The sequence below is a fragment of the Loa loa genome, assembly GCF_000183805.2.
Source record: "Loa loa unplaced genomic scaffold supercont3.660, whole genome shotgun sequence".
In the NCBI taxonomy this organism is placed as follows: Eukaryota; Metazoa; Nematoda; class Chromadorea; order Rhabditida; family Onchocercidae; genus Loa; species Loa loa.
The window spans coordinates 5285-8841 of record NW_018108840.1 but is presented as its reverse complement, the minus strand read 5'-3'; the positions used below and the strand labels follow the sequence as shown (position 1 = coordinate 8841).

Below are 3557 nucleotides of genomic sequence, written 5' to 3'. Positions count from 1 at the left end.
TATATAATGTTTGCAAATCATTTGAAACTTATAAAATAATTTGCCATATGCAAATTTCATTTCGATTAAAATCAAATAAAAGTGAACTAAATAAGCAATATTCATTTTTAAGTTCATACAAGCCTGTGATCGATTTCCATAACATTGCGAAATATTGGCAAAGTATATGGAATGAATTATCTGTTGCTTAATTGGAAATAGTATAATTAATGGAAATGGATAAGGAACAAATAATTTCGGATAATGATCGATTACCTGAGGTTGATGATATTGTGTTATCAGCTCGAAATAAAGCTTACAAATTGATATCAGTTATTGGTGAAGGTGGTTATGGGAGTGTTTTTTTGGCCAAATGTGAGAATGATGAAAAGTAAGTGAAAAATTTATTTAAATCTATTCTGATACGATAAATGAATTAAAAAGTTAAAATTTTTATGTTCAGCTATAAAATACAAGTGTATAGCATTCATTTTCTTGTTATAACTAAATGTTGAGAATTATTACAAGTAAGATGAAATTTAATTAAATATCAAATACTGCAGAAATTGATATTAACAATGATAATGATAATGATAAAATGGATAACAAAATATTGTTAATACAACGTTGACATGAAAAATCTTCGATTATCTTTCATATTTGCTATTTATTAATTGATTAAATTATTCATTCTTTCTCGCTTTTATTATCATCACTATTGTTTGTATTGTTATTTTAAAACGATGCATATTTTGCGTTCGCTAATTATTAAATATCAATTAATTAGCTCGTTTATTTTGTCACATTTTCATTACAATCATTGTTACTTGCATTGCTAAATTATCCTAAAATGGTGCAAAATAATTTCACAGATTGGTTGCATTAAAAGCTGAAAAATTCAGTAAAACAGTATTAAAAATTGAAATTGAAGCATTACAAGTAGCAAATCGACGACATTGTAAGCATATCTGCAAGATATACGATTATGTATGCTTTTTATTAATTTGTATAAGAAAAAGATTGTTAAACTGTTTTGTTCAATTTAAATTTCTGTTATTAGATAATATGAAATGATTAACTGCTCTTACTACTAGTCTAAATGGATTTTGATACTGTCAAAATGATAGCTGATAAAATAATTCCAGGAATTAAAATAATAATAATCAAATATGGTCAATATAAGTCGTCCTAATTTAAAACTTATAACTAAATTAGTTATAATATTTTTGTAGGGACATGTTAAACAGGAATTTATGTTTGTTGTGATGTCATTACTTGGACCAGATTTAAACAAGTTAAGAAATCGTCAACCTAATCGACATTTTACACTCCGTATGCTTTATTTATAGCGTTTTTTTTGATCCTAACAAGTAAAATTTTTTAAAAAAAAAGTTTGACATTCTTTTAAATTTTCGAAAAGGATTTCGATTAAAAGATTTGGAAACTTTGCGGAATTTTATTTATTAGTTCTGCAAAAATTTTAAACTTTTTGGCATCATATCTAACTTAGCAAATTTCTGAGATTTCTGGTTAATTTTTGTCATAAATTATGCTAACTTAGTAAATTGAAAGAGTCTACAAAAAAAATTCATAAAAATTTGCTTCTTTTTTCTTTAATTTTTCCAAGTATGATTAAAAAAAAAAAAACAAGCAACATCAATTCGAATAGCAATACAAACATTGAATGCTATCGAAGAATTACATCAATGTGGTTTCCTTTCTCGTGATATTAAACCTGGCAATTTTGCAATTGGCAATAAGGCTGATCATCAACATCATTGCATTTTCATATTTGATTTTGGTCTTGCAAGACGTTATATTAATCGAGTTTGTTGCTTAATATGTTAATTTACTAATTGGAAAAAAAAAACTAACAATAATATCACGAGAAGAAAGAGAAATTGAAAAATCCAATTAAATTCTAATTATGAACAATTAATCAATTTATAAATAACAAAATAATCGATAAATTGTTTAAATTTGATAAATATTTACTAATAAGAAAAAAAGATAAAAACTGATATTCATATTTGCTTTTTAATTTTAGGTTAAAATAGATCAATTAATAACAAGCTTTAAATAACATTCAGAAAGCTGAGCACCAATAAAAAAAAAACATATATAAAGATAAAAAGAATAATTATAATAGATAAAATAATTACAGAATTTGGAAGTGTTACCATCACGTGGTGAAATGGGTTGGCGTGGTACGACACGATATGGTTCATTAAATGCTCATCATCGACAAGATTTATCACGACGTGACGATCTTGAATCATGGTTATATATGATAGTTGAATTTACTAAAGGGTCACTTCCATGGCGTTTTCTTACTGGTAAAATGATTTTATATTTCTTTTTTTTGCACTAATATTCTTAAACTTAAATTTGTACAAAAATATTTAAGTATATTTAAAAAAAATTGAAAAATGAAATGAATAAAGTCTTTCAAAATATTTTTTTTTTTAGATCGTTTACTCGTACAAACAGCTAAAGAAAATGCTCGTACAACAACAAAAAAGCATTTCTTGAAGATTGTCCATTACAGTATGATCAAATTTTGCAGATTATTGATAAATTGCAATTTGATGAAACACCACCATATGCTACATTTCACAATATTTTGAATGAAGTATTGTTTTTCGTTTTTTGTTTATTTCATTGATTAGCTTCATTTTTTACTTTTTTTTTGTTTTTCAATTAATTACAGTATTTTATAGTGCTTTGGATTGCCAAAAGAAAAAAAAACCGTTTTTTCTACTTTGAATTACTTCATTCTATTAAAAAATAAGGAAAGAGTACAATAGGAAACTTACATTTCTTGAAATAAGCATGAATTAAATATATGAAATAATTAAACAAACAGATAAATTAAAAATATAGGTTTGATTGGAAAAAAAAGTCTAATATATTAAATTTTGAATAATATTTTATAGATAGCAGATGAAAATGGTATTGAGTTAACAATGCGATATGATTGGGATGATAGCATATCATCAATTACATCTAGTTCTAATGTAATAAGTATTGGGCAAAGTTCATCAAAAAGTCATAAAGCTGAAAATATTCAACAAGATCACCCATCATATCATGATTTGTCAATCCAGTTATAAATTATGAATTATTAATGATAATGCTGCTGATAATATTAATAATAATGATAATGAATTTGAAAATTTTCATGAATTCATATTTTTCTACAATATATGCATATTCAATTTTTTTTAAAAAATTTAGTTCTTTCCTTTAATTTATTTTTTTTTGCAAATAATACAAAGTATGTAACTTATAGTCCACTTTAAAAATAAATAACACATTATAAAATTTAATTACTAAAATGATTTATCGGTTCAGTTATAAATTATAAATTATTAATACAGAGAAATGATAATACTACTAAGGATAGATATGTTAATACAATATACATAAATTGATTGCAATCAAGTTATGAATAAAAATTTTTGAATTTTTATCAATTTTCTAATCGATATTTATTTATTTCCAATTTCAAATTTTTTCCTTCACATAAAAATTTGCAGTATTTCCAATTTCAGATTTTTTTCCTGTGTGTAAGAATA

The 3557-nt window shown here is 23.9% G+C and overlaps 1 protein-coding gene across 1 annotated transcript; it reads left to right on the top strand.

The window, feature by feature from the left end:
- Positions 1-215: 215 nt before the first annotated feature.
- LOAG_10226 (CK1/WORM6 protein kinase) lies at positions 216-3092 on the top strand (the record flags this gene model as incomplete). The annotated part of the gene is made up of 8 exons (XM_003145754.1): positions 216-370; positions 852-966; positions 1212-1311; positions 1631-1806; positions 2144-2315; positions 2449-2516; positions 2546-2611; positions 2916-3092. 8 exons carry the CDS (start codon positions 216-218, stop codon positions 3090-3092), a joined length of 1029 nt encoding a protein of 342 aa, XP_003145802.1.
- Between the last annotated feature and the right edge of the window lie 465 nt (positions 3093-3557).